This window comes from Rattus norvegicus, chromosome 1, assembly GCF_021556685.1.
Source record: "Rattus norvegicus strain SHRSP/BbbUtx chromosome 1, alternate assembly SHRSP_T2T, whole genome shotgun sequence".
NCBI lineage: Eukaryota > Metazoa > Chordata > Mammalia > Rodentia > Muridae > Rattus > Rattus norvegicus.
The window spans coordinates 254,751,166-254,778,953 of NC_141534.1; the positions used below are offsets into that span (position 1 = coordinate 254,751,166).

Here is a 27,788-nt window from a genome sequence, read left to right on the forward strand (position 1 = left end):
CGTCCTTGAGTGCTTTGGATTTTATTTAATCAGGTGTTTTCGTCCAGTGACTCATGCTCAGTGATAAAACCACAGAAGTAAAGGACTCAGTGCAGAAATATCTGGGACATTTTCCTGTGTTCCCTATTCCAAATATTGGATTGCTGACTAAAATTAGAAATGTATGTCATTGCTTCTCAGAATAAGCTGCTCTCTCATCTTCAAAGTCTGCTATAATTTTATTTCATAATTTCACTTCATTCTTAGGAGTAGGTGATTAATTGGATGGTTCTAAAAGGCCAGCATTTGGCTCATAGGTCTAAAGCAGAGGAGGTAAATAATTTAATCATTTAGTTTGATTAATTACATCACTACAAACTTAGAGGCATCTCCAGACAATACTTTCTCTTTGTAGTAAAACAGGTTTACCCATGGTGGCCAACTCTGGGAAACCTTCCACTGCTCTGCAGTGCTGTATTACTGACCATAATCAGATTTTCAGGGTATTTTCATGTTTTTTTCCTGCCCTATTATCTGAAGTTCACTTCATTTCTAACCATATAAGTATGTGAAAACAATTTTTGAATATACTTATATAGTTAGAAAATTGTTGAGGTGTAATACTTATTTATTTTTGGTTGCTTCTAAATCAGAGACAAAAATGTCAACACTAGGACTAACTGACCACTTCAAGTGTTGCTAAAATAAACAGCACATGATTCCTTATGCTTAATACACTGCAGATCATTCTCCAGTTAAATGGGTCCTGATGAGGTCTGGATTACCATTTCCTAGAACACTGATGAGCGTATAAATACTTGATAAACTTTGTGGAAAACCTTGCTACAATTAAGAGTTTGCTTCTACAACTCCCTCTCTTGATCTGCCACGTCTGTCAGGAAATAAAGGAAGGCAATTAAATCTGCCCAGGCTTGTTCTTCACAAAGCTTGCTGATTATTGCTCTGTAGGTGGCGACAAGTGGGCTTTGTGATCATTTTTTAAGAACCCAAGTAAATTTTGAAAGTCTTTAATTTGCAGCCCTTCTCTTTCCTTCCCTTTTCTTGTCAAATAAAGCATGACCCTGGAGAGTTCCTTCCCAGTCTTCAGCACCTCCCTTCCCTCAGTGGGAGCAGTAGCTGGAGCTCCCTGACTTAAGTCAGCTCCCTCAATAGGCATTTCTGTCTGTGCTGTCACTGGGGGTGGACGTCTTCAGGGCAGTTTATGGAAGTGTTTTAGGTTAGCCATTCCCTTTCATGCTCTGTTCTCTTCTGCTCCCTTGTCCTGCCGCCGCTCGCTTTCCCTTTTTTTTTTTGTTTACTGGAGGCAACTTTTCCATGCAGCCAGCCATATAATATCTTCTTTTGATAAAGGGACATGTTTCTTTCAGTTAATTTTTTCACATGCTTTTTCTTTTCTTTTGATATTTTCAGATGCCAGGATAGTGGGTAGCATGCTACTTAAAAATAAGAACTGGGTTTCAGCCTCAGTTCTTCCTGATAATTGAGCCTTAGCAAGTCACTCAAGTGCTCCAATCTTCTGTTCCCTGTCTCAGAGGGGAGCACTGAAAAGACCCCTTTCCCCATAGTCTCTGTGTTTCATATGCTTCATAGTTCATGGTTTCTTTGTGCTTCTCAGTTGTTCTCATGTTTTACTAGCAGAATTTACACACACATGCATACACACATACATACACGCTCGGGCAAGAGTTAGGGGATCTTTTGTTAGCGAGCATTTAGCACTGGACATACTTCAGAATTGTGACTTTACAAAGATGGCGCAGTGTCTGTATTATTTGTTTTATTATAACAAAAACAAGCACATTAACACTGATGTTCCTTAAGCAAAGTATGGATCAAGTCACATGTCGGGCTTAGGTTCAGTACCAACAATAAATTTTGGTCCAAACTTTAAAATAAAAACAAAAACTTTATTTTCAGAACTGTTTTGATTTTGGACTTGTGGAATTATAGGTCTGTCATATTTTTCTGTTGTTTATGGATAAGCTTTCTGATTTGTTTTCTATCTTAATGAAAATTTTGAGTTCTAGTAAATAATTTTCCTGATCCCCGTGGTTTTCCTTGGAATTCACAACCAGCTTTTTATTTATTTCATCCACAACTGCTTTGCATTTAACTCTTCCCTAACTTGTCTGTTTTTAAGACTCAGAACCATGCTATTCCCTGGGAAGCCCTGGCAAACTTTGGATAAGCCCATTATCCTTGGCACTGCTAATGGAGAACCACAGCCAGCCCAAGCCTGCCTGCTTCGCAGTGAATCCTGCGGCGCAGTATTACTCCGCCTTCAGTTTGTAGTTTGTTGATCCTCATTTTTGCCTCATGTAACTTTGTTGCTATATTCAGATGATGCCACAAGATGGTGCCCAAATAGCAAGGAATTTCTCTCATTCCCAGCCAACTTCCCCTTAATGTACAGTCTAGTGTAATTCAGAGACTTTGTAAGTGATTTTCATGATTTGAGATAGCAGGTGTTAATTCTAAACTCACCTTGATTTCTGCAATCCACCTGGTTTATGACTTGAAGACTCTTTTATAGACATTGTCGGTCTGAAACAAGAACTCTTAAAAAGAAACATTTATTTTTAATGAAAAATTAAGTCTCTATATTAAAAATAATTAAATGTAAATTACACGATTTGTGTATTTTTGTCTTAAAAATTAGTTACTCTTTTTCCTCCGTTTTATATGGTGGTTATTTTTTCGTTCTGGAGTAGACTCTAGAACAGTGGTTTTCAAGCCGTGGGTTGACCCTTTTTTGGAACAAAAAAACCCTTTCACAGGGGTCACCTAAGACCATTGGAGACAGATATTTGCATTGCATTTTATAATAGTAGCAAAATTACAGTTATGAAGTAACACAGAAATAATTTTATGGTTGGGGTCAGCACAGCATGAGGAACTGTATTAAGGGTCCCAGCATTAGGAAGGCTGAGAACCACTGCTCTAGAACATTTCTGGTTCCTGGAAGTGCTTTGCAAAATACTGGCACAATATGACTCTGTAAGTTGTTTCTCATTAAACTTACGGTAGGGAAATAGACCCATGGGATACTGCTGCCATTCGAGTAGTTTGGAAGATTAAATATGTTGCTAGCTCGGTGGTTAAGATCACTGACTGCTCTTCCAAGGACCTGGGTTCAATTCCTAGTACCCATGTCACGCCTTAAACCATTTGTTACTCTAGTTCCACAGGATCCAACACTCTCTTCTTGCCTCCAAAGGCAGTAGGCATGCAGGTGGCACACATATAGGCAAAATACTTATAAACACACAAAAAAATTATATATATTCGTAATCCCTATTGAGATGTAATAATGGGCAGTTGTTCGGAAGCACCAGACATGCCTGGAAGGCAGACTTAAGTGCCCACTTGAGTTCTCTAGGTTCTGACTTATCAATAGTTTTAATTATTTTCAGATCTTTACTTATATTCAGAAACAATACAGTGGGAGTCTGGGAAAATGGCTCAGTGTGCGAAGATGCTTGTTTCTAAGCCCAGTGGCCTGAGATCAAGCCCCAGGGCCCACCTAGTCGGAGAGAACTGACTCCTACAGACAAGAAACTGAAGCAGAAGTCATGGAAGCATGCTGCTTACTGACTTGCTTCTCGTGGCTTATTCAGAGGTGCCCCACCCACAGGGGTCAAGCCCTTCCATAGCAGTCACTGATCAAAAAAAGAAGCCTCACTGATTTGCCCACTGGGCAGTGTGATAAGGCATTTTCTCAGCTGAGGCTCCCTCTTCCCAGATGACCTAAGCTTGTGTCAGATTCAACAGCACTAAGTACTCAGGCGACCTGGGCTGGAGCTTAGTGGTACAGTTTGTGTTTAATGTGTGGAGCCCTGAGTTTTATCCTAGGCATGACAGAAGAGAAAAGGGGGAAAGGTAGAGAGAGAAAGAAAAAACAAAACAAAACCAAGAGTAGTATCAATTCTTTAAAGCACTTAAGAAAGCTAGAAAGACGTTATTTAACCTCTGGGATCAGGTGAAAGGCAATCAGGCAACCCCGTCATGTTTGTCCTGTAATTTGATTAGAGAAAGCTCACTGGCTGTGAAATATATAATCATCTGATGAACATTGGTCTTTATTTACAGAAAGAAAACGACTGGAAGCCAAGCAACGGGAAGATATCTGGGAAGGCAGAGACCAATCTGTGGTTTGAACATCACTTACTCAAAGGAATGAATCCATGGATTAGGATGTGTTTGATATTCTTGAGACAAGAGGATCTTTCCAGAGCTGTGCACATGCAGATGAGCATGTTAAAGAAAACGGGAACAAGACAGAAGACTGGAGGGCTTAGAGAGAACGAGCAGTCCAGTCCTCACTCCTGAATTCAGACCTGTCCACTGGAGTAGAGATGTTAACAGGCACTGTCGGAGGAAGGAAAATGGAAGAAGTGGCTTTCTAAGAGTCCTGTGTGGAGCAGGCCATGTTAGTGTGGGTCCCGCCTCCAGGAAGTCTGAAGCAAATGTAAAGCAAAACAGAGGATTCGAGCCTGCAGTGACAGGAGTTGGAGGTCCATGGCAGGGTGTTCCTCAGTACTTCAGAGTTGAGCACTGCAGAATTAGGACAGTAAGGGGAAGTGGAAGCAACTCCCAGACACGAGTGCCTGGTGCACCGGGCACGGACAGAGACTACACTGCTGGCTGCAGAACTCCAAAGCCACTGACCCTTCGGCACATCGTGGGCATTCGGACTCCTGAGTTTGTACTAAGCTTGGTGTCTGGCACTGTTCCAGCTACACGGCAGCCAGGGGTCTGCCACCTACCTTCCTCATGAAGACCAGTCCTAGGAGCTGAGTGCCAGCTCCAGTTTAATCAGTGATATGTTGTGAGAGGGAGAAATTAAAGGCTATTTTATAACATAAATCATTTTGGTATTTATAAATCTTGATTCCCCCGCCCAAAAACCAACAACAGAAGAAAACAGAAAAACCTGTGGATGAGTTCTCTAGTCCTCATGTCTCTGACGCTGTGCCTGCTTGAACAGGTGCTAACTTTGATCAGTCCAGAGTGTACAGTGCTTGCGGGCTTTCCTGCCCTAGAGTAGATCCCTCAGTGACCATCTTGGCAGTTCTGTGTGGCAGCCTCCCTGGCCTTCATCTGCTCATGTATCTTCCCTCCACCTCTTGCATTTTTCCATAGCTGTCAAGTCTGAGGCCCTATAGGAAACATCTGGCACACCTCTGCTCCTGGTACGATCTTAGCCTGTGCCGGGGGGTTTGGCGAGCAGCACCAGACCATGCAGTACAGTGGTGAGTGCTAGGATAACCAGTGAACTGCTTCCAGAAGGACATGGACAGGGTAGAGCCTCCAGCTCAGGCGTTCTCTGTCTACATCTCCTCCTCAGTGGGTTTGGAAGGTAGTTCTGTGCTAAAGAAACGGTAATGCTAGTCTTTAAGGTGCTGAGGTGGCAGGAACTCGTGTCACATTGTGTTTTCAACTAGGGCAGAAGCTTCTTTTTATACCCATGACAATGATGGATTATTGGCTTTGTCTAGAACATGGTAGAATGGGGCTCTTCAAGTATCCCTCAGATGACACCAGCCTTGGGTCTGAGTCCTGAGCTGTCCTTGTTGCTAGTCCCAGCTTGGAGCTTTGTCACAGTTCTTCAGCATTGTTTCTTCATCCCACGTTTGCTTTCCCAGTGGCCCTCCACAGTGCCACCATTCCATCAGTGGGCAAATGCATCGGTTTTGATCCTCTATTTCCACTTAAGTCTTTGGCTTCCATTTGTAGGGTCTGTGCTGTTTTTACTGTTTACTATGCTCAGTTTGAGCAGTGGATACATTGAAAGAAAAGACCAAGGACTCTAGTATTGGCTTTTATTAATTTTTATGTTGTTTATTATTAATATAATAATATAGTATAAATATATTTATTTTATATTACATGTTACTTTATTACTTTTCTGTTATTATTAATTTTATGTACGTCTGAATTCCTGGTAACTGTAGAGGCCAGAAGTGTGTGTTAGATCTCCTGGGACTGGAATTACAGCTGGTTATGGGTCACCACATGGGCGCTGGGAATTGTACCTGGGTCCTCTGGAAGAAGCCATTGCTCCAGCCCCAGCATGGCTTTATACTGAGAGACACTTTGAAGGCACACACCTGCCATGTTTTCACACCCTACCCCAAGACCATGACCGTGACCACACATGTGTTAGACAGCATTCACCTCTGAGCTACATTCCCAGGCTGGACTTCTCAATGTCCGGAGTGACCTTGAGGATGAGAAAAGAAAAAGAAAAAAAGCAGCAGCTCTTGTCACCTGCCTGTGAAAGGACTTCTTGTTAACTGCTTCATGCCCTTCTTCTAAAGGCACTGTTAATGTTTATTACCCAGTTTTTAAAAAAGTCTCATTTCTAAAACAAATTCTTTTTTATTCTGACAGTAGTGTTCTAGCAACCTAGCTATCTGGTAATCAGCTACTACTATTACTCAGGATAACTCTAGTCAGGCTCAGAGAACAATTTTTTTAAGTCAACATTTGAAAGTTATGAAGCATTGCCGTTTTACTTCCAATTGGAAATGTGCTTTTTGCTTAAATTATTCCAGTAGCTGGGGATACTGTGTACTGGTCAGTGATACGAAGTCCCAGCCATGGGCCCAGCTTGTCCATATAGCATCAAATCCTTGGTTATATCTAAACCGAACTTTTATAAAAGGAGTTAATGGGAGAGCACCGTGTGGCTGCTACTGTCCCATAGAACAGACCTCTCTAAAATAAGGAGAGCAGGGTGGCTGCTGTGAGAGAAATGTTAGCTATGGGGGACGGCATGTCAGGTACTCCCGTCTACTAAGTGTCTTGTATATGGTAAACATCTAAATCTCAGGGTTACGTCAAATCTGTAGTAGAAAGTCACAGTTCCTGTGGATTCTAGTTCTCTCCTCACAGCGTGAAAGTCTTGGTAGCATTAGCCTAGCTTCTGAGGAGAGCTTCCTAACCCTTCTCTGAAGCACTCAGGGTGCCAAGGTGAAAGTCTTCTGAGGTTTTGGTTCTGCCTGGAATTTGGCGGTTGGTATTCTGTTAACATTCCTCATCTCGTTATATAAGTCATGCCAGCCACCAACCTTCCCGTGTCTTTCCCTTTCAACTCAGAGGTCTAACAGCGCAGCCCTTGTATAGCTTTTTCCAGGAATTAGAATTGGCTGCACCTACCAGTCGTGTGATGTGGGCCAGAAAGCTGAGACCAGTGCTGGTGGCTGTCTGCCTGGCCTGCTTTTTCTGGCCTCTTGGAAACTAGATCCAACAAGAAGGTGAGGGTAACCTCCCTGCCCAGGTCTATCATCACTCACCACCCCACCCCACCCCACCCTAGCTAGCTGCACATTCTTTTGCAGACCATTAGCTTCATGTGTGAGTATGTCACTGTTCGCTGGATCCAACAGGAAATCAGTCCTTCCCTTGTTTACCTAAACCGTTACACCAGAATAGGCTTCCTGTGCCAGATGAAGGGGATGACGGGACGGAGGAGACGGAAAAGGCACTTTTAGTTCACGGAAGGCACCCCAAAACATGTCTCTTGACTGTCAGAGTAGCTCTTGTAATGTGGGGCGGAGAATACTGTAAATCAGTTCTGTCTCCTACCATTTATTTTGATTTTGTAGCCTCTATTATAAAAGTTTACAGTCTTTGGGTTGCACCTTCTCATTCTTCCCTTTCACTTCTCGCCTTCCAGACCCGAGGATCACTGTTGACCTCGGGCAGCGTAACAGGGAAGCAGGTTAGGGTGGGCTGTACCAAGGAATGTGTTCTGCGTATCATCCAGCTCTGGAGGGAAGAGGGCAGAGTGCAATGCACTGGGAGCTACGGAAGTACAGCTGCTCTGGTCTCTGTAGCAGCCCATAATGAGCAGCCTTTATTGGATTATAAGACCTAGAAGACATCCGTGTGTACGTCCATGGATAAAAGGTCCAGGCATGCCCAGAAAGACTTCAGATCTTATACCAGTTGAGCAAAAGCAGAGCACAGCCACCTCTCTGTGGATGGTGGCTTTTCCCAGGTTCAGTCCTGAACTAAATTAAGCGTTCTTGCTTCTTGTTGACTCAGTCTTGTGTTCCTAACTCTACCAGACCTGTTTTGGCGTTCCTGCAGAGGGGCTGTACTGACCAACTTCTCTATCGCAGTTCTTCTCAGTTTGTTAAGGTGAAGTGGCCTTGGTTAAATCTGAAATTTAGGCTAACCTTGCAATGTAGGTGATTCTAAGAGACTGGACTGCCTGCCAGATATGGGCTTCCTGTTGTCTCCCTTGGCAGAGGTCCTCAAAGGCTGAACTTGTGACCTCAGCTGTCTTCTTGATTTCTTGCTACTCTTCAGGAAAGGCCCTGTCTTGCCATTCTGGGTAACTTGCCACCACCACCCCCAGCCCCAGTAATCAGGATGTTGATCCATCAGGAGGCTTGAGGGTTCAGGGGTATTAGAAATGTACGTGTGTGTGTGTGTGTGTGTGTGTGTGGTAAAACTGCCAAGGAGAGGCTTCAGAGCCTCTGAGGGAGGATAAGCAGAGGGACTGCATTCACCAGCCTCTCTGCCAGGTGTGACTTTGACATGGTTATTTTGCATGGAGCACATAGCAGAGAGGACTGACTCCATCCACTTCTTGTGTTCTCTGCTCCTCTGTCCTGTGTTCCTCCAAGACACTTGTGAAGCACCACTTAGAGAGGGAGGACCTTGGTCACAGTTCATCCCTGAGGAACTTGGAGCTCCTGAAGCTGGGAACTGTGCATCAAGTTGTAAGAAAGGTCGAGTCTCCTTAAGGAAGAGAAGGTTTAGCTGGTCAGAGCCTCAAGGCCATGCTATCTAGGCCATAAGTGCTCTGGAGGGGCCAGAGCCGTCCTGAGAGTACTGCCATCCCGGTGATGATCTGGCCACTGAAAGGCTTCCTGAGCAGCTTCTTGGTGCTCCTTGTCACTGGCCCCTTGTCCTGTGAGTCAGGGCTTTGTGAAGGGCATGGCTCCAGTAAGCTGAGGTATCTGGTGTGTGAGCGGAGCTGGGGGCGTGCAATAACGGCTTTAGATCAAGTTGTTCCTGAGTCGCTGTTCCTGCTCCAGGGAGAGCTCTGCATTGGGTCGGTAGGGATCTCCTGTGGGCCAAAGCAAAATCGTTAAGTAGACGAACCCACCACAGCCCCTTTCCATCCGGGCAGTCTTAGGCATACAGCCTGTTGTGTGAAAAGGGCCATACTGGTTCTTCTTTGTTCCCCCCAGTCCCCAGGTTCTTCCTTTGTGGCCACCCTACCTGCTTTGTCCCCTCATTTCCCCCTTGTAACTCAACAGCAACAGGAGGCTCTGCAGTGGCAGGGATTGTCCGAGACTGCAGCTCTAGCCAGCTTCATCCTCCACCATGGCGCTCGCTGGCTCCTAGTACCCCTTACCCTAAAAGTACCCCTTACCCTAAAAGCTTACAGGGACAGTAGTTCCCCGTGCCTTTATCCCTGGGCTCAGTGTCATTTGTTAACTGGTCCTCAAAGGAGCTCTTGTCACATAGTTTCAGGTGCATTGCAGCGAGTACTACCGAGTGTGGAAGGAAGGACTCTGGCACTATCTTTGTGTGTCCCTAGCAGTCTGGTTATGGAGGCTCTGTCGTCTCCACAAGCAGAGTCCGAATTCCTCTCACATTCATGTTTCGTTCTCTGTCAGCAAAGTCTACTTAGTTACCCAGATGTGAAACTTAAACGTTCCTTCTCATTCCCTCCCATTTGCTGGCAGAGTTTATTTTTAAAACAAATGAGGCTAGGGATGGAGCTCAGTGATAGGGTGCCTGCCCAGCCGTGGAAGGCCCTGCATGTGGGAGCCCACTACCACAGACGAAATACAAAAGCAAACTTTGCATCTTGACTGAAATTTTGTCAGTGTCCCTGCCTCAGAGTTGAGACCAGGGAGTGCTTTTCTGTCACAACCCAGACCTCCCATTGCCCCTCTCCAGAGAGCACCTCAGTGAACTAGAAGCTCACAGTCCATTTTTACAAAAGGAAACTACCCAGGCATACTGGAACATGCCTGTACTCAGTAATCCCTGAACGTAGAGGCTGAGGCTGAGGACTGCCCAAGTTAAAGGCTAGCTGAACTGCACATACCTGTTGCAAATTACAGAAAATTTTAATTAAGAACAAAGCCTGAGGCTGGAGGCATGGCTCAGCAGTTTAGTTGTACACTGCTCTTGGGGGGCCTGAGTTTGGTTCCCAGCACTCACACTGTGGGCCTACAGTGGCCTATAACATCAGTTCCAGGGGAACTCCTGTGTGATAGTGTGATCAATACAGTTGTAGGTCTTCAAACGCACTGACAGGCCAGCCCTGCCCCCCACCTTAAATACATAGACCTTAGCAAGTCTAGGCACCATTCAACCGTGAGATGGGATTCTGTGCAGAGAGAAGCTCCTTCCTTCCCAGGCCAATCTGACACTACAGTCCTCTGCTGCTGCTGTTTGTAGCTGGAGGTAACGGCAGAGGTCAAGGAGAAGCTTTTCCTGGGACAGAGTTTCTCTACATAGCTCTGGCTATCCTGGGCTCAAACTCAAGAGATCTGCCTGTGCCTCCCCAAGTGCCAGGATTCAAGACTTACACTTTTACCACACCCAGGCAGGAAAAAAAATCTTGATGTGGCTTGAGAGGACAGGAGATTCTGAGACTGGAAACTAGGCATTCATTCATGAAGGATTGTAGTTGCTAGGTGGGGAGGCTAATGACCAATGTCATCCTACCCGTGGCCATCTGTGACACACGAGCCACACCCAGGTATACCTCTTTTTCCCAGCCCCATCGGCTATACAAGGCTGATGTCACTGTGGCCGCATTACCTGTGTGGCAGTTGTGCAGCCAGACTCGCTGCCCGTCATACTTGCAGCGGCATCGAATCATGTTGTTGGAGAAGTCTGATTCTGCCACATCATTTGTGGGGTTCACAACCACCTGCAGTGAAGGAGACGTCAAAGTGGGTGATGTGGCTTCTCAAGGTGTTGACATTCAGGGTCCTTTTCATCTTCCCTAGTATTCCACAAAATGCCCAGATTTGCTGATCCATAGTCACCCCAGGAAGCAGGCATCACCATCCCTCTTCACAGATGAAGACTAAGAACTACACGGTGTCCACTGGATCGGGACGGAAACCCAGAGCCTTGGGGTCCCCTTAGGGCTCTTCTCCTACCATACAGCTCCTAAAAGGAACAGGTCTGTTGGATCCCATGGGAAACCGCCTTTTTCTGATACACAGAGTCTCTAAACTGCTGGAGAATCCTCCTTACCTGGAAGATATAGTCCCCTGGACTCACATCTGTGATATCCACCCACTGGCAATCGATGTCGTGCCGGTAGGTGTCCCAGCAGCCTACAGCCACTCCCTGTTCCCCAAAGTTAGCACACGCATAGCGCCGCTGCACTCCTGGAAAGGACAGTACACAGTTACCATGGCACCAAGAAGGCACACATACCCAAGCACTCTGGTCGCTCACGGGCTTCATCAGTTAAGCCTCAAACTGGCTGCACCAGCTCTGTACTTCTGCCCAGTGCATGGGTTCAGTTAAAACTCGCCCGAGATCAGAATCCCTGCTAACTGGATTTAGCATGGGCAAAAGACGTTCATGACAAAGACTGCTACTTTGGATGCTCTAGTAAAAGCCCCTGTTGGCCTAAGAATCGTGAGTGGGGATTCTAGCCCTTCTCTGCTAATTCTGTCCACCAGCCCTCGGCAGACCTGGTTTTCATCTGTGGGGTACAAGTAGGAAACACATCCCCTGCCCTCCGAGAGCTGCTGAAAGTGTTAGGCCCTTTTCAGGTGGTACAGACTGGTGGGGATTGGGAGGAAATGAGGACTTTCCACCTGCGTTGGAAGCCAGAAACTGACGTTTCTGATTGTCTTGAGCACTACTGCTAAGCTAGAATCATCAGGAGCCTGGAGCTGTTGGACAGGGGAGAGAGGTGCTTGGCCCCAAAGGTACTTGAGAAATCCGTTCCAAGCACATCAGGGGGTTACGTAGAAACCCACGAACCTGAGGGGCAGTTTGTATCTTCTAGACAGAAGCTGGCCTTGTGCCCCTCAGCCACTTTGGAACCATTGAGTGTGAGCAGGTCATAATGGGTGAAGACCTCGATGCTGTGGTAGTGCCTGAGGAAGAAGGACAGCTGTCAGCCCTACAGCAATAGGAGTGGGTCATCAGGAGAGGTTAGCAGGGAAGCTTGAGGCCCATCATTACCCACAGGGGAAAGCTGTAATAACCGGGCAGCGCCCGCCCTTCCTCCTAAATCCAAGGTGAGCATGTCACAGACGTCTTTGCTGGCACCCCTGCCAGGCAGCAAGACACAACTGTCCCCTCTACTTGGAATCTTAATTCAGGGAGAAGAGGTACAAACTGCCCCTGGTGGCCTTCAGAAGGCTGGGACCTTGGCTGCAGGATCCAAGGCTGAGAGAAGTGGGTGGGAGAAAATTGACCCAGATGGCCTAAGTGGTGAAGAAGGTAGGGAGAGAGTTTATTGTGCTCCATCAGCCTGGGACCAAATTGCTACCATATTTTCCACTCAAGTAGTAATGACAGCTCTGTGCATGCTACAGGAAAGGGTGCTTATTAACTCAGGCAAGGCCAAGTCCTCAAATCGTTGCCCATTCCTCTCAGCTTTCCCTGCACACAGCCATGTCCTGAAAGAAAGCAGGACACTTCCCCTTGCACTCTGCCTGCATCACAGGCAGTGCCTCTCCTTTCTGGTCTGCAGGTTCCTTCTAAGGAAAGATGCTCACTGTCTCCTTCTGTACCGGTCTGTTTCCTGCCATTTCCTACTTCTCCTTGTTGCTGCAGGAGCCTGCCAACTTTTCTGCTGAGCCAGCATCCGTTTTGGATCTCCACATTTCTGCAGTCCCCACTTTACTTGACAGGGGCTACCTAAGGTCCAGTATAGACAAAGTGTGTAATCCCACACTAGCAGAGACCAACCATGGTAACCGTGCGCAGCTGGCCCCATAAGCACTGTCCACAAAGGTGGAGCCAAAGAAGATGTACATTGTAGGTGCTCCAGGGATCCCCTTGTTGTCTCCTGGGGGGCGAGCCCAGCCAAGTGACTAGAAAGGCAGACTTACTAGGAGTTAGCCTGAAACCAGGGAGAACCAATCCGTTTAGTCCCTAACCCTCTAGAGCCAAGGGTGAGCAGGTACTAACCTGTGGCACTGGTGCCAAATCCAGCTGTGTCGTCCAGCCTTGGGACGGAAGTCAGCCCGGCCAAGGTTGTAGATCTGTGAGGAGAAGCGCAGCAAGCGCCGGTGTCCGTACGGCCAGTCCATGTGGTCAGCGGACTTGGAGAGACAGTTTTCCTCATGAGCGCAGTACAGCATGCTGAGTGGACGATCCTCCAAGTAGGCCGTTTCTTGTACCAGCTGGGCATTCATCACGAGGTCTGGAGCACCTGGGGGACAGGGGCAAGGTGGGGGGGACAGGAGTAAGAAGGTAGGGCCTGTTCTCCAACATAAGCATGGGCTCACTCCCAGACTCCGGAAAGAATACAAGCAGGGCAACTGAGTGTGAAGACAAGTCCAGTAACAGGGAGCAGCCTATCACTGCCACCCGGGAGGCAGCTCCGCTGTCACGGTTACGTTTGGAGCCAGCATTCATTCTTGGCTGGGGTTCACTGTCCCAGCACTGTGACTGCGTAATGGTTTTGTGCCTTTTGTCATCTACAAGGCAGGAATCATATTGGCGATATTAATAGGCAGTATCTGTAATTTGCTTAGAGCACTGTCTGGCCTGCAGTAAACAGGAAATGGATATAAGCTATATTTCTCTTCCAGAATGCTTTTCATGTTACAAAGGGCCTTTGTGTAGCTTAGTGGGTAAAAGCTCTCTATGGCTTTACTAATACCTAACTCAGTTACTTCAGCCAAGTCTCTGCCTTCCCTGGGCCTCAGTCTCTGAGTGTCTGTTGAGCTGGAGGGGGAGGATAGGAAGGGAAAATGGAAGGAGTCCGTTGTGGAGCTTGCCCTTCGACTGTGCTGTTTAGCCTGCTGAGCTCTGGGTCTTGCTCCCTCTGGGTGGTCCATCCTAGCCTACCCACGTCCACAGTGCTCCATGCATTCATTCTCAGACATTGAGGCTATCTCCAGTGTACGCACCTGTGCATGCAGAAGTCCAACCTGAGGTCAGCAAGGTGGACCAGCCAGGAAAGGTGCCTGCTCTGCAAACCTGCATACCCTTGTACTCCAAGTGGAAGGAGAGACTTGACTCCCAGAAAGTTACACACAGACACACAACAACAACAATTTTCTTTAAATCCATATGCCTAGGTCTCGCTGTCAGCCCAGCCTCTTTCCTTTCCTCTAAGGGGCTCTCTTCTGAAGCCTCTACCATCACTGTCCTTCAAGCGTCAATGTAGCATCCATTGCTGTTGCCACGAAACCTCAAAAGAGAAAAGGAGCCTCTCTCTCAGGTGTTTGGGGCCTAGGTATGCGGCTAGGTATGTGTGCCAATGAGAGTGGGTGGGAGCACTGGCTTGTTTCATTGGCTCAGTTTGAAGTGTTACATGGTGCCTGGCATGTCACTGAACACACACTCCAGATACCTGTCTTCTGTTGGAGAAAGCCAGGAGGTGGCCAGTGTCTGACAGAGCTCCTAAAGAAAAGGAGAGCTTGCAGAGGGAGTGAGGGGGGACAAGAAACGTGAGGAAAGTCGAGAGGTGGGTGAGTACAGGCTGCTGGTCAGCACCTGACCAGCTGTTGGCATCAAATGTGCTCGTTAAGACAGCTGCACTAGAAGGGGTTAAAGTCCAAGGTTGCCAAGCAACCAGCATGCTGTGAGGCCTGGTTGCAGAGGACACCACAGACATCCTGTCCCTCTTCAGGGGAGAGTAAGAAGGAGGGACCCAGGGCTCTCCTCAGGGTGTGCTACACTGAGGGCTCCCTGACAGGTTGGAGAGTGGCTGAGAAGAAGGTCAAGTGGCCTCTGGGGTTGGTGCCAGCCTGCAGCCTTTGGACTGGATGTAATTATCTTGGCTCAGGCCTTGCTGGTCAATGTCAAACAGATGCTGCCACCCTGAGGATCTGGGTCTGTGAGGCAAATTCTTGCCACAAACCAGCCGTGTCCTTAAGGCTTTTGGGTAATCTCCATGGCTTGGAAGGGAACCCACAGCTTGGCCTTAGGCTCTGGTGTGCCTCACATCTGGGTAACCTCCACAGTGTATTTCAAAACATTCCCCACAAACTAGCCAATTCATCCTATGTTGTAACTCAGCACACACGCAGTTCTGAGAAAAAACATTACCCTTCCTAAAAGCAATAGACTGCCTGCCACATTTTCTATTCTGTTTCACTCTTTTAAAACTGTCGTTCGAAATCCTCAAGCTGCAAGGCCGCCTTCTAGCTCCGTGGGCTTTTCTTGGTTCTCACAATAACACCATGAGGGAGGTGGGCAGGGAAGGCTTTGCATCTGACCAGGACAGCTCAGCTCCCAGCTGGAGGATGGTGGAGCCCCTGTGTCTGCTCCCTGACCCCTCCGCCCACCCGCATTACTCACTGTTCATGCAGGCAACGCCGGCCGAGAAGCGCCCCGAGCCGTGGGAGCAGTGCACAGGCCCATGCCTCTGACACTGCTGAAGGGCCATTTCTGTGCCTGAGCAGCGAACTCCACTCATCACCACTTCTTTGGCCTCTGGTGTCCCCTGCCAGTACCAGGTGTCCTGGGAAGACAGTACATGCCGTCAGAGCTCGAGGTGCTACATGCAAGTTGTTCTGACGCCTCCATTCTACCATCCCTCAGACCAGTCCAGCACAGGCCTTAAAATCTTCACAGATGAGAGCCCTACCTGGTGGGCAGCCCTATCACATTTGGACCCCTCTGACATTAAGAGTTTCTTTATGTAATCGGGGCCATGCCCTACTGCCCCAGTGCCCTACTGCCCCAGTGCTCTACTGCCCCAGTGTCCTGTGGCATTGTCCCATCCATGTCTAAGAAGGCATCTCTGCTGTTTGAGTGGGACAAGCCTGGCCCCTCATTCCCACATAGGGTAGTGTACCCCTCCCCCCATTCCCAGCTGCTCCTCACATCCCAACCAGGGCAGAGCCTAGGCCTCTTGAGTGACGTCTGCCTTTGCACAGCACAACAGATAGGAATTTTGCTCCTGCCTCCTCCCTCCTTTACCCTGAAACTTTGCAGCCCTCTCCCTGGAGAGCACACCGCAACCCCCTGGCTCCATGGTTCCTTGATTGAGTCAAACTTCCGCTGACTACAAGCCCTTGCATGAGCTGTTTCTTCTTCCTCCATATCTAGCTAGCTTCAGTGCATGGTTCCTTCAGATGAAATTGTATACCAGGTCATTTCAGCAGCCTTCCCTCAACTGTGCTCATAACCCAGTTGGTGACAACCTATAGCTTCACTCATGAGCAAGTGCCAAATGAATGAATGGATGAATGAATGAATGGCCTGCGGCTCTGGCAAAGGTTCTAGTCCTGCCAGCCCAGGAGGCTGTGGCTGTAGGGAAGGAGCCAATCTGAGACCTACCTTGATAGCAAAGTTGGCAAATCCCAGACCGAGTTGCCGACAGGTCACCATGGCTTCAGTGAGCCCCCAGTGGTCACTGCATACAGTCCCCCAGCGTGGGACCCCATTCACCTCCACCTGCACCTCCACCACGCCCTCTTCCGAGTTGCGCCCACCAGCCAAGCGCACCTGTAATAGTCAGAGTCGCGTAAGGGGAGAAGCCAGGGCTGCAAGCCGGGAGACCGGCCAGGCTCTCTCAACTCCTGTAATGTGAGCTTAGCTCAATAGCTAGTGTGTGATGTCCCCACTTGCTAGAAAAATTTGTCTGTGGCAGGAGCTTCTGCCCTGGACCTTGCCCTCCTACTTAGCCTCTCCCACTATTAGCAGTGACTCAGTTTGTCCAGGGCATTGGGATCTGCCACCTTGTTGACTGGGCATCCCATTAGAGAGACAACACCATTTTTCAAGATACCAGCAACTTGCCCACCATGGCCAGAGCCCCTCGCCAACACTGTTTGCTGGTAGTCCTGGCTTGATGCGCCTTCTTTCCCCGCTTTTCTCAGGACCTGAGTGAGTATGCACCAGTTTGTATACCAGCGAAGCCCCATGTCCCTCTGCCATCTGTGGGACTATATGTGGGGACAAGTCACAGAGAGAAGGGAGCTCTTCGGGCCAGCCCAGACCCCTGCCTGAGAACATTCAGACCTACACCCACCTTGTTCTGGAAGCCCATGTCAGGGATGTTGCACCTGACAGCAGCGTCATTTGCATGTTGACAACCATTCTGGGACCCTTCTAGGGCAAGGCAGTCGCCGATGGTCTGCTCATAGCCCCTGCAGCGCACTTCACTCAGGTGGATGGGCCCTAGCCCTGTAGGGAAGAGCATACTGTGGGAGGTGCCTCTGTAAACCATACCTGTGACTTCCCCTCCCTGGGGAGGGAACTTCCACTTCTGGGCTGCCAAGAGAAACGAGTGGTACATTCGGGCCCTCTTACACACCCCGGACCTCCATGCTCACCTTGGCCCAACTGGGCCCCAAAAAGGGCCTCCCGGGCAGAGCCAAAGCCAAGCTGGCGACACACAACGCTGGCTGAGATGAGGTTCCACCTGTGGTCACAGACTGTGCCCCACTGGCGGTTCATGAGCACTTCCACACGGCCCTCACCCACCTGAGCCCCAGAGCGCAGGCGCACTTTCAGCTCCTGCTGAAGAGGAGAGAACCGGCTTCAGGGGTGGACCTCGGAGTGGGGCTCCTGTTAGCTTCATGGGCCAGAGGCAAGGCCCAGTTTTCAATTCTGCCCTTGGCTTCCCACAACTAACCCTTTTTAGACCTCCGCTTCTTCACTGGCATGTGGGGAGTAGCGCGCGCGCGCGTGTGTGTGTGTGTGTGTGTGTGCGTGTGCGTGTGCGTGTGCGTGTGTGTTGTGGGGGCAGGGCACACTAGCACTCTCTCACCTACTTTTCTAAACTAAAGACCTGGTTCGGGTTCAATGCCTTCACCCTCAGTGGGTTGCAGCTACAGTTTAATTACTCTTTTCACGGTTGCCGTCTATCCACGGCAGATGATGTCAACTTCCCATCTATGGGAGGATGATAAATGACCTCCTTTTAAAAAACCAATCCCAAGGAGCCCAGCTCCTCCTGCCCATATGGCTCCTCTCTCCTCTACCCCATTGGGCAGGGCATGCTGTGAGGGACCTGCACCACCTGCAGATTGGTCAGGACCCTGGGGCTGACCTCTGCGCCAGACTCCTTGCGCTTAGGCTTTGGCTTCTGTCGCTGAAAATGCGGCCCTGCCACACAGTTGACCACAGCGTGCATGCCGCCCGGACAGGCTGGCCGGAGCTTGCCTCTTCCTGGAGCCACCTGTACCTGGCACTTGGCCAAGTGGGGTTCTGTCCCCAAACAGTCAACCCGGTGAATCCAGAAGGAGTTCTTCTTTGTCAGGCCATTGAGTCTGGAAGACAAGAAAATATGGGTGGAGGAGGGTTTGAGTGGGGATGAGGGAGCTCAGGGGAGAAAAGGGGAAAAGGGGTAAGAGGAGGAGGGGGAGCACTTCATGTCATACCCTTTTGCCTGCTAACATACCACTCCTCACCTAGACTTGGGATCCTTCATCTTCAGATTCCAGACTTTTCTGTGACAGAGAAAACAGATAGGGTAGAGGGGTGCAAGAACTCTCCCTGGCCCCCACTTCCGTTCAGACGTTTATAGCAGACTTCATAGTTTATAGATGTTTTCACAGTGTTTACTTCAACATGGAGATGGGCAGGAACCTGATGGGATATCCACCCCACATACAGTGTTGGCCGCTCTTCCACATCACACTCACTGCACGGGGGCTGCCATGGAGTAAACAACTCGCTCTTGCCCTCCCCCAAGCCCCTAAGTACAGATGAAAGGATCCTTACGGGGTCCCTGAGAGAAGAGACTTGGGAAAGGTCCCCTGGGAACTGTGCAAGTGGAGAGCTTCACTGGGGGTTGGGGGATTGCCACCCGGACTGTCATCAGGGCTGTTCTACTGAAGGGTGGTGAGTAGGTCATCAGGGCCTGATTTGCAATTTCTAGGTATTGAGGCGCCAGGGGACCAAGACCCCTTCATCCCCACAGAGTCCCAGAGCTGCCTACCATGTTCTTTATTCAGAACCAGAGTCCTCTAGCCAGAGGCAAGGGACTTACTTGCAACTGCCTAGAAGACACATGGCAAACTAGTAGGAGTGGGGCAGGCTAGATGACTTAGCGGGGCCTTGAGAAATGTCTTGGGATGTCACTGACACAGCTGGTGGGACAGGGGTTGTGGTGGTTGTTTATGGAGCTGATGGAATCTTCTGTGACAGCTTGGTCACATTTCTAAGAGTATTTTTTATGTCTCCTTTACTCAAACTCCCCGCCTCAGGTCTAGCTTGCATGCAACCCAATTACAGTCTAGGTCAGAGCAGGAGTTCCCTGATCAGCACAGAGTTGCCACAGAGGATGGTTGAAGGCCATGCACCCCAACCAAGGCCCAGAGCTGGTTCCTGATGGAGCCAAGCCCAGGATAGGTCACACTATAGTAACTACAATGTCCTGAGAATCATCTAGAAGTGGTCGGGAAGTAAACCCCATGCTCACCAACCCAATAGAAAGAACTGATAGGGGTATAAAATGAAAGAATCAAATGGAAATGTGTCCCTCCAGAATCTCACTGAACCCTTCAACAAGGTTATACTGGGCATGCGTGTACACACACACACACACACACACACACACACACACACACACACCACATGTGTGCAACCCTTCATGGTTTACACTACACACACATGCACTCACACTCACATGTGCATACACACATACACTACACACACATGCACACACACATAAATATACACATGAATATACACAGACACACACACATGCATGCATGCACACACACATGCACACACACATACATTAACACACATGCATGCATACACACACACCATACACGTGCAACCCTTAAAGGTTTACACTACACACACATGCACACACACACACACGCACACACACACATGCATATATACACACACACATACATGTACACACAGATCCATAAACACACAGGTTCAACTTGGCAATCCCGCCGCTCCTACCTGTAGTAGTGGCTGTTGACAGGTGCCTGACTGGGAAAGCCCAGCATCCCGCACACAACCCTGCTGTTGTTCATGGTCCAGCCCTGGTCACACACCTGCCTCCAGTGGCCCTCGTACCGTACTTCCACAGCCCCCTCAGTTACTGGGCTGTGCCTTTTGGCACTGGCGAGGATGGGTTTGAGCCGCACCTCTTCTAGCCGCCGGCCCTGCAAGGCATAGAGTCACCTCACCATAGGCCATGTTCCTGGGGTCCTGGGCCTCCTGGAGACCACTGCAGATTTTCCTGAGAAGACCAGGCTTAGAATCACCTTCCTGCCCCTTATTGTCAGGCCCAGAGAGCAGGAGACATTTGCTGAAGGCTACAGGGAAAATGGAAGCCAAAGTTTTGGTTTGTCTAGACCCTTTCCCTCCTTGGATCTATCACCTTGAAAAGAACTGAAATGGGCTTGAACAGAGAGACCAACCCATTTCCTTGACTCTTCAGGACCCACCACCCCTACCTCTGGGTGACTCAAACCAGTGTGGAGCACCCCAAGGTGGCTCATCGCAGATCCAGTGTGCCAGGACCAACTGTCCTCAGGCCGAGACTGCCTGGCAAGTAGGGGGTGGGAGCCAGCTCCCTGCCCTGCCCATTACTGCTGTTTGGCTTAAGCTGTTTTTAGCTTGGGGTTGTTTGTGCTAGGAAGAGGCAGCAATTGTGGCCAAGCCTTGTGGCTGAAGCAGCCCCTTAGTCCCACGTCTGCCTCCTTCATAGGGAGCAGCTTCTGAGGTCCCACCAGGCCTAGTGTCTGGTCCCCTGACTGGTTCTACATGAATGACTTCTCCTTCCTCCATGTTCACTCTGCAGGAGGCTTCCTGCCCCATCCAGCCCTCAGCTCAGGACAGGACCTAGACAGCCGCCTCACCTGGGGCCCGAGGGCATTGGAGACCTTCTCAGAGTGATACCCCTGCTGGCGCCGTGGATGGCACACCACCCCAACGTCTTCTGAGTGTCTGCAGTCACTGACACCCCAGCCGTTAGAGCCACACTGATCTAGGGTGTCCTCGGTGCCCAAACAACGGACATTGTCCAGCCAGATGGGGCCTGTGGGGGAGGGAAGATGAGCTCAAAGGTGAGGAGAGAGACCGCTTTCTCTCTGGTGAGACACTGAGGAGCAAGGGAAAGGAAGGGGGTTGGTTCTCTGGGGTCTTAGTGTATATACCCCTGCCCACTGCTTCCTCTTGGAATCAGGTCCACAGAAACTGTTTCTGGAAAGTGGCAGTAGACTGATCACTAGTCCATCCGTCTACCGTTCTATCCATCAATTTCTTCCTAAGTATCCACTCTGTGCAAATCACTATGCTCAGAGAAGTTAGACTTAGTAATGGTGAGGTTGGTGACCTCATTCCAAGAGAGAATGGGGAGGTCAGAGCAGAGGTCGTCTGCAGCTAAACCCAGGAAGTGCCTCCAAGAGGCCATTTGGCCTGGTTGTGAAAGGTTGGGTAGGCTTCTAGAAAGTTCTACAGAGCCTCAGTGAGCCCAGTTCTAAGAGAAATAAGCTGGCCCCCCGCGTCTTTGCATCCTGTGCGGCAAGGTGTCCTGGTCACTCACCCTCTCCTTGGCCAAACTTGGCACTGTGTGCCCAGGTCAAGGCTGACTCAAAGCCCAGTTGTCGGCAGGCCACTGTAGCCTCCTGGAGAGCAAAGTCATCATCACACACTGTACCCCACTGGCCCTGGTGCAGCACCTCCAGCCGGCCCTCCTCTGGCCTGTTCGCTGGGCCCACAAGCCTGAGCTTCTTGGTGCCTGGTGACTGTGGCCTGCTGGAGGGGACTTGGCTTAGCAGCAGTAGCAGGAACACGGAGAAGGTGGGTGGTGGGGGCCACATCATGGTGACTTCGGGGCACCTGGGGAAGGAACCAATGGTGATTACCACCTCGACCCAAGGAGACTAGACAGGAAGAAGAGAGGCCTACTCACCAAGTGCAGTCCCTGGATCGTCCAGGGGTACCTTCAGGTTAGTTAGAAACATCAGCCTAGCAGTAGTGCCGTTGTCTGGCTTCTGCTGTTCCTGGCACCCCAAGTAAAGGGAGGCGCATGAGTGCTGGGGTGGGAAGGACCATTCCGGGCAATGGGGTCCTTCCACTACTGCTGTGTGGCATGACTAAGTCTCTTTATTTCTAAGGTGAGAAGGTTGAGCCAAATATCTCTGTCCTGGGTGGCATGCCCGCCCAGCTACGGCCCAGCCCATGAAGCTGTGTGCTTCATGCATTGGTTACAATTTTGGGAGGGACTTCGCATTGGTCCGCTTGTTAAGCCGGGTGTAGGGACACGAAAGTGAAGACAGTGGATATACTCCTCACCTTCACTCCACACAGAGAGGTAGGATTGGGGGAGGCTTTTAAAGAAGAGACGTGTAAGCTGGGCATGGTGGCTCCCACGTATACTCCCAGTACTTGGGAGAGCGAGGCAGGAGGATCAGTTGTCCAAGGTCGGCCTCTCATATCTGGTGAGTTCGAGAGCAGCCTGGGCCACGTGAGACCCTGGCTCAAAAACCAACTAACCAGAAAGAAAGAGAGAGAGTGAGAGAGAGAGAACTTGGGTCTTGTTAGATGTTCTCTGGGGCTGGAATGGGGCTCTTTCAGCGAGAGAGGACAGGATGGGTAAAAAGGGAAGAGAAAAAGTTTATGCGGGAGCAGGGCAGGAGGCACTCATTCATCTCCCACTACTGCTGAGATGTGAAAGGGAAGGGGAAGGGGAAAAGAGAGGGGGAGAGGGAGGGGGAGAGGGAGGGGAGGCAGGTCCCAGGTGATGGAGGAGCAGGTGTACCTTCCCTTCATCTAATCGGAAGGAGAAAGCCCGGGCAGGTTCATGCAGAGATGCAGACACTCGAGGGAGGGCCAAGCTGGAGCCCTCTGCCATTTAGCAACTTTAGTCCTGGTACTGGTGGGTAGGGCAGGGCACAGAGATGAACCCTGCCTGAACAGAGCTACTAGAGTCCCCTGAGGCTGCCCACTGCTGACGCCCCTCCACCCTGGTTCTGGAGGTAGATCACTTAGGAGTGGAAGGGGAGGACTGACACCCTGCCAACGAGTGTGTCTTCTGAGTGATTTAAAAACAAACAAACAAACCAGGATCTTGCTATAGAGCTAGAGCTGGCTTTGAGCTTGGAACCCCCAGCCTCTGCCTCCCAACTCCCTGGATTACAGGATGAGCCAGTGCTGCTGGCCTCTTGGGGATTGTCAGGCCAGGTGTTGACCACTATTCCTTACCCTCACTATGCATGGACAGAGACACGAGAAAGCTTCTTAAAGGTGTAACCGGTCAGCCAGGAATGGGAGCATCTCCATATAATCCTGGCACTTGGGAGGTCAAGGCAGGAAGATCAAGGCTTGAACTTCACCCTTAGCTACCTGGCAACCCTACTCATGGAGAAGTTCACTGCTCATCAGCCAGAGTATCGAATGTCTCAGGCTCTGCCACTCCATTCCCCAAGGTTGGTATCCAGCTGAAAGTCACTCCTTATTCCCCCAGGACCCAGCGCCGTCCCCAACCCCATGGCCTTGATCAGTGAAAGGCTGGATGAAAGGGAATAGAGGTATACCAGATAGCCTTGGGGAAATATGCTCCATGAGGTTGAGGACTTCCTGCTACATCGCAGTGCCCAGAAGGATGCCAGATGTGAATATGGCACTCTGAACCATCTGTGGTTGCCTGTGTGGGAGGCACCACGGCAGGGGGCTTGCCATGTGGGAGGGCTTTCTGGAGGAGTCAGACTGCCTGGAATCAAATTCCACTTCCCCACGAGCCTAGGTAATGTGAAACAACTTTGTGCCTCAGTGTCTGTCTCCCCTCTTGTCAAATGGGGGTGGCAACATCTATACCTACCAAATCAATAGGGACATGCCAGTCCCTACAAGAGGAACTTGCAGGAACGAACCATCAACATCAGTGCGGCAGCTTGGTAGAACTGCTGGTCTCCACTGTCCAACTATGGGTCCCGAGACTCACCCCTGTCCCTTCTACCTACACTATGAAGCCAGACCCCCACCCCCACCCCATCTGCCACACCAAGACTAGGCCCTCTCTTCCCATTGGCTCTGCTGCACTTTCTTCCAGATAACAGCCTTGACCTGGTGTCACTCCACACTCAGGGCCCTGGGAGGATCCTAGCTGATTGTCACCAGAATGCTTCCCATGTCCCCCTTTCTCCTCTGGGCTTCTTTTTAGGGGTTCCTGAGGTCACTGGGTCTGAGCTGAGAGGCGACCCTATATAGTTCCTGCTAAGGGTCAGGGAACTACCATCAGTGATCCTGTCAAGAGTCCAGGTTTCCTCTCTTGGTGTCTCAGTTTGCACACATGTAAAATGGGAAGTGGACCCCACATACTGTTAGGGTCTCTGACAGGCTAGGCTGTTCTGCTTTGTAACCAGCTAAAGTCCCCACTGCATGGAGGTCTCCTCAGAAGCCACAGGCTTTCAGGCTCCTTGCCTGGAGACAGGGGTGGGCTTCTGCTGCAAGATCCTGGCCTCTAAGCTAAGGCAATGCCCTTCCTTTCAGGCTGCCAGGAGGCAGACCTTGGAGAGATCCCCTCACATACTTCCTGCCCACTCCAGGTTCCCAGAACTTTTACTCACACCAAATTCTTCCTCTCATTGTCATTCCCAAGACAGACCTTTCATCTCCCAGGGCCCATTGCTCACCCTACTCAGACTGTTAGACACCTACACACACTTCAACACCCAGCTCAAATGTTACTTCCTCTAGAAAGGCCTCCCAGTATCCTACCTTCCTATTTGTTCCCACAGAACTGAGTACAGGAGAAATGGACCTCAGAGAAGGAAGGAGTCCCTTCTCATCCCCAGGGGAAAAGGAAATGGGTGAAGGGGGAAGGGGAGGGGATAGGACAGGAATGCCTCTAAGAACATGTCTGAACGGGCATCTCAGTTTTACAGATGGAGATGTCAGGCCTCGAGAAATGAAATAGCTGGATTGGCCAGAATTCAAAGAGGTCAGTTGGCTACAGACTGGGCTGTGGAAACCACGAGAGTGATTGATGTTGGATGGGGGAGGGAGAGGGAGGGTGAATGGAACTCTACCTTGTCACTGGCTATGACTCACTCAGGCTGAAGTGCAAGGGCACTGGTGTGAAGTCTGAAGACACAGTCACCTGGTCTGACTAGGAGGGAGGGGTGGAAGGGGGTGATTGCCCAAGATTCCTAGAGCAACTGGTGGGGGATAGGGGGGTGCCTGTCCTGCGACCCCAGCTGTGGATCACTCCTAATCCCTTCTCTGTAGCTCTCTGGGCCTTTGGCCCTGCACCCTTGTGGCATGTTCCTGTGGTTACAGCAGAGTCTGCAAATGGGCTGGGGAAGGTGGGGTTTGAAGCCCTCCGCCTCCAGACCCTCTTTCACCTCATCTTCGGCAGTCAGCTCTGTGTTGACAGTAGGGGGGAGCCCAGCTATGCCCCAGCGCTTAGTACCCCAAGTAACAGGAGAGACATCTAGTTCTACTTTACTTTTTCCCCAGCATTCTTGCAGGGTGCGAAATGGTTACAACAGTGTGATCACAAACCTGACACGCAGACTTCTTGCGGGCCAGAGCTCTCCACTCATGCAGCCTTGAACCAACTACCCTAACATGGGCACTTGTCCAGTGGGGAAGTAGATTGTGACCCACCAGGGACTGGGTTAACTTCTTCATTGGGACTCCCCCATTCCTCGGAGCCCTTAGTACCCTCAGAGGCCTGCCCACCCGCGAGAAGAAAAGAACAGACAGCAAGAGGCAGACAGGAGACCGCAACAGGCAGGAGCTCACCGGCTGGATCCAGAGGTCGGGGCTGGGCCGGGCGCCGGGGCTGAGCAGCGCTAACGGGCCTCTCCGGCGCCCTGGGGGCTTTTTATCCGCCAGCCTCCCGCCCCAAGTCCGGGCCTTCCCCGGGGGAGGTCGCAGGCCCCGCCCCGGGCGCGCCTGTGTGCACGGGCAGCCCCGCCCGGCCGGCCATCAGCCAGGCGCACAGCTCGGGACAGGGCCAAGTTGGGAAGTCCCGGGCGCTGCGGGGAGCACGGGGCTACTGGAGTCCCAGGAGACGCACGCCAGGGGCAGCATTGGGTGTCAAGGATCAGGTCTGCGAGTCCCTCTGCTGGCACGGTTTTCTCCTCTGTCTAACGAGCCGATCAGGGCTGTGTCCCATTGAGCCTATAGAACTGAGCGCCTCATAGTCTTAGGTCTGGATCCCGTGGGCTGCAATGCAGGCATCTTTTTGGGGTTAGGGCTCCATTCAGTGGTAGGGTGTTGCTGCTTGAGTAACAGGGTGCAGCCTCTCTGTGACCTGGTCCCTAGGGTTTGCTGAAGGCAGCCTGAGAGCAAAGCTGTATTCTGCCCATTGTGAAGTTCAGTCCCAGGAGACAGGATTTGCTTCCCAGACTCATAAACCTCACAGGGAGAACTTAAGACTTCCGGTACTTAGCTAGGATGTCCCTGGTCCTTGCCAGGTTTAAGGGGGTGGGGGCAGTGGAGGATAGTGGGGAATGAGAGGCTATGGAGGGGAGTCCCCAGCTCCTCAGATGCCAGGCTCCAGGCCTCAGGCTTCTAGTTTTGGTCCCCTCAGCTCCTTGAGAATCTCACTTGTGTAATGAGTTGAAATTTCCAGCTTCCTCTCTAGTCTCAGAGCAGTGAGTGCTGAGTGGCATGTCCCCTGCCTTGCCTCCTATTGCCAGGTACCCTAATGGTTTCTTCATTCAGGACCCTCTGTTGATTTTTCTCCTATGTGCTAGAAAACGGGCTGAGGTGCTAGACGCTGGCAGGGGGCTATCCCAGTCTGGAGAGGGAGGATGTGCAAATAAACGTGACCCCAAGGTAGAGTCAATAAGGGCCAAGATGGCACGTGACCGCCAGGTCGCCCTGACCATATTGCCAGAGACGTGGGTCCACCCCTGGCTGCTCGTGTCTAAGATGTCCTCCCCACCCTCCCACCACCCCCAGTGGCCCTGCCCCGCCCGACCTGGGCCCAAAACATTCCCTAGGATGAATCAACAGGAAAGAATGCTCCCAGCCTCAGGTCAGTGGCAGAGGCAGAAACCGGGCTCCTCCCCTTGGGACAATGAGGCAGCTGTGGACCAGGATACCAGGTATGCGCAGGCCTCCACCCTCTGCCCAGCCACCTCTAATGCTGAGCCAGGAGCAACATGGAAGGCTCCGCCCACTGCCAGTCTCCCACCGGGCCTGGCTGCCCAGAGCTAAAAATACTTTGGAGCCCAATGAATGAATTGATGTTGGCCGGAAGTACTTACCTTGCAAGCCTGGGCAGGCAAGGTGGACGGTGGGTGAGGTCTTCCATGAAAAATGAGGATATTGTGCCTACGCTTAGTTCTAGTGGGATTTTCCTCAGGAGCTATACCTTTGTTCTTAAGTGCTATTTTGTGGGGGTCAAAGGGAGAACTCAGTTCATCTCCACTGCCTATGATAGGACTAGAATAATAGGATTTAACTAGGTCTGCCTGCAGCTTCCTCCTTCCTGACTCGCTGGGCTCACAGGACCTCAGCCCTAGGTCTATGACCCTCTACCACACTCTTCACGGGCAAGTCAGTGTCTGCCTTGCCTCCACAGCTCTTTGACTTTGTTTATCCTAATCTGGAGTCTATTATGAGTCCTACAGCAGTACTCAGTAACTATTCACAAGTGGAATATATGGTCTAGGGGCCACAGTTCCCCGGACTGGTCCCAGGAAGACACAGACAAGCCA

General features: G+C 50.4%; 2 protein-coding genes across 5 annotated transcripts in view; one reads left to right on the top strand and one right to left on the bottom strand.

Annotated features, from left to right (window-relative positions):
• R3hcc1l (R3H domain and coiled-coil containing 1-like) overlaps window positions 1-4,866 on the top strand; it is a 78,182-nt gene extending 73,316 nt beyond the window's left edge. For all 3 annotated transcript variants that reach the window (NR_199361.1, NM_001427847.1, NM_001437570.1), the window contains 1 exon segment: window positions 4,090-4,866. Coding sequence is in view for 2 of the 3 variants with exons in the window: in NM_001427847.1 (NP_001414776.1) it covers window positions 4,090-4,157 (68 nt within the window). In the remaining variant the exon portion in view is untranslated.
• A 942-nt stretch (window positions 4,867-5,808) lies between these two features.
• Window positions 5,809-25,915, bottom strand: Loxl4 (lysyl oxidase-like 4). 2 transcript variants are annotated; one of them, NM_001438037.1, is made up of 15 exons: window positions 25,861-25,915; window positions 21,656-21,951; window positions 20,970-21,148; window positions 20,065-20,270; window positions 18,552-18,590; window positions 18,191-18,410; window positions 17,472-17,655; window positions 17,168-17,322; window positions 16,474-16,641; window positions 15,490-15,652; window positions 13,147-13,390; window positions 11,989-12,104; window positions 11,245-11,381; window positions 10,801-10,912; window positions 5,809-9,085 (listed from the first exon to the last, which is right to left on the bottom strand). In NM_001438037.1, exons 2-15 carry the CDS (start codon window positions 21,933-21,935, stop codon window positions 9,015-9,017), a joined length of 2,274 nt encoding a protein of 757 aa, NP_001424966.1. In that variant the 5' UTR covers window positions 21,936-21,951; window positions 25,861-25,915; the 3' UTR covers window positions 5,809-9,014. The 2 variants fall into 2 exon arrangements, with proteins under 2 accessions (NP_001424966.1, NP_001101062.1); NM_001107592.2 differs by having other exon boundaries at window positions 17,472-17,658.
• Between the last annotated feature and the right edge of the window lie 1,873 nt (window positions 25,916-27,788).

Bases quoted from the DNA above. Each gene is read 5' to 3' on its own strand.
- Loxl4 (NM_001107592.2), bottom strand. From the start codon at position 21,935: ATGATGTGGCCCCCACCACCCACCTTCTCCGTGTTCCTGCTACTGCTG. The intron at 21,149-21,655 runs GTGAGTGACCAG...CCTCCCCCACAG, and splicing joins CAAGTTTGGCCAAGGAGAGG to GCCCCATCTGGCTGGACAAT. The intron at 11,382-11,988 runs GTTCGTGGGTTT...TGTCCTTTCCAG, and splicing joins AGATACAAACTGCCCCTCAG to GAGTGCAGCGGCGCTATGCG.